General features: G+C 43.0%; 1 protein-coding gene across 1 annotated transcript in view; it reads right to left on the reverse strand.

Moving 5' to 3' along the window:
• The window catches only part of LOC119587110 (ribosome-binding protein 1-like), a gene marked incomplete in the record, with an annotated part of 3,120 nt that extends 2,939 nt beyond the window's left edge, over nt 1–181 (reverse strand). Inside the window, 1 exon segment of the mRNA XM_037935862.1 lies at nt 87–181. Coding sequence (XP_037791790.1) covers nt 87–171 — 85 coding nt within the window.
• Nucleotides 182–407: the final 226 nt, after the last annotated feature.

Consider the following 407-nt stretch of genomic DNA (forward strand, 5'->3'; position numbering starts at 1 on the left):
AACGCACAAGCATAAACACAAACACACACTCCAGTTAAAAATGACCTAGTCTCGCGGTTTCCAGCGAAAAGGTCAAAGGCACTAACCCTGCGTGGGGGTCGGGGGGGCGCCCAGCAAGGGAGAGCAGCAACACACTAGAAACACCGAGAGACATAACCATCCTGAAACCATCACACTCGACCTGAAAAATGAGAGAGATGGGGATGAGAAAAATAGAAAATAAGAGAAAAGAATGTTTGTAACCGTGTGGCAGTTTGCTTTCATGCTTCGGGGCGGTTGAGAAATGGATAGAGATGTGCAATTATGTGAGGTTGCTGCATATTTTTTTGTCTATCTCTATCTTTATTTAAATGTCTTTCTTTTTTGTGGCTACTTGAAAATCTAATCCTATCACTCCTTGGTTTATG

Source organism: Penaeus monodon, chromosome 22, assembly GCF_015228065.2.
Source record: "Penaeus monodon isolate SGIC_2016 chromosome 22, NSTDA_Pmon_1, whole genome shotgun sequence".
NCBI lineage: Eukaryota > Metazoa > Arthropoda > Malacostraca > Decapoda > Penaeidae > Penaeus > Penaeus monodon.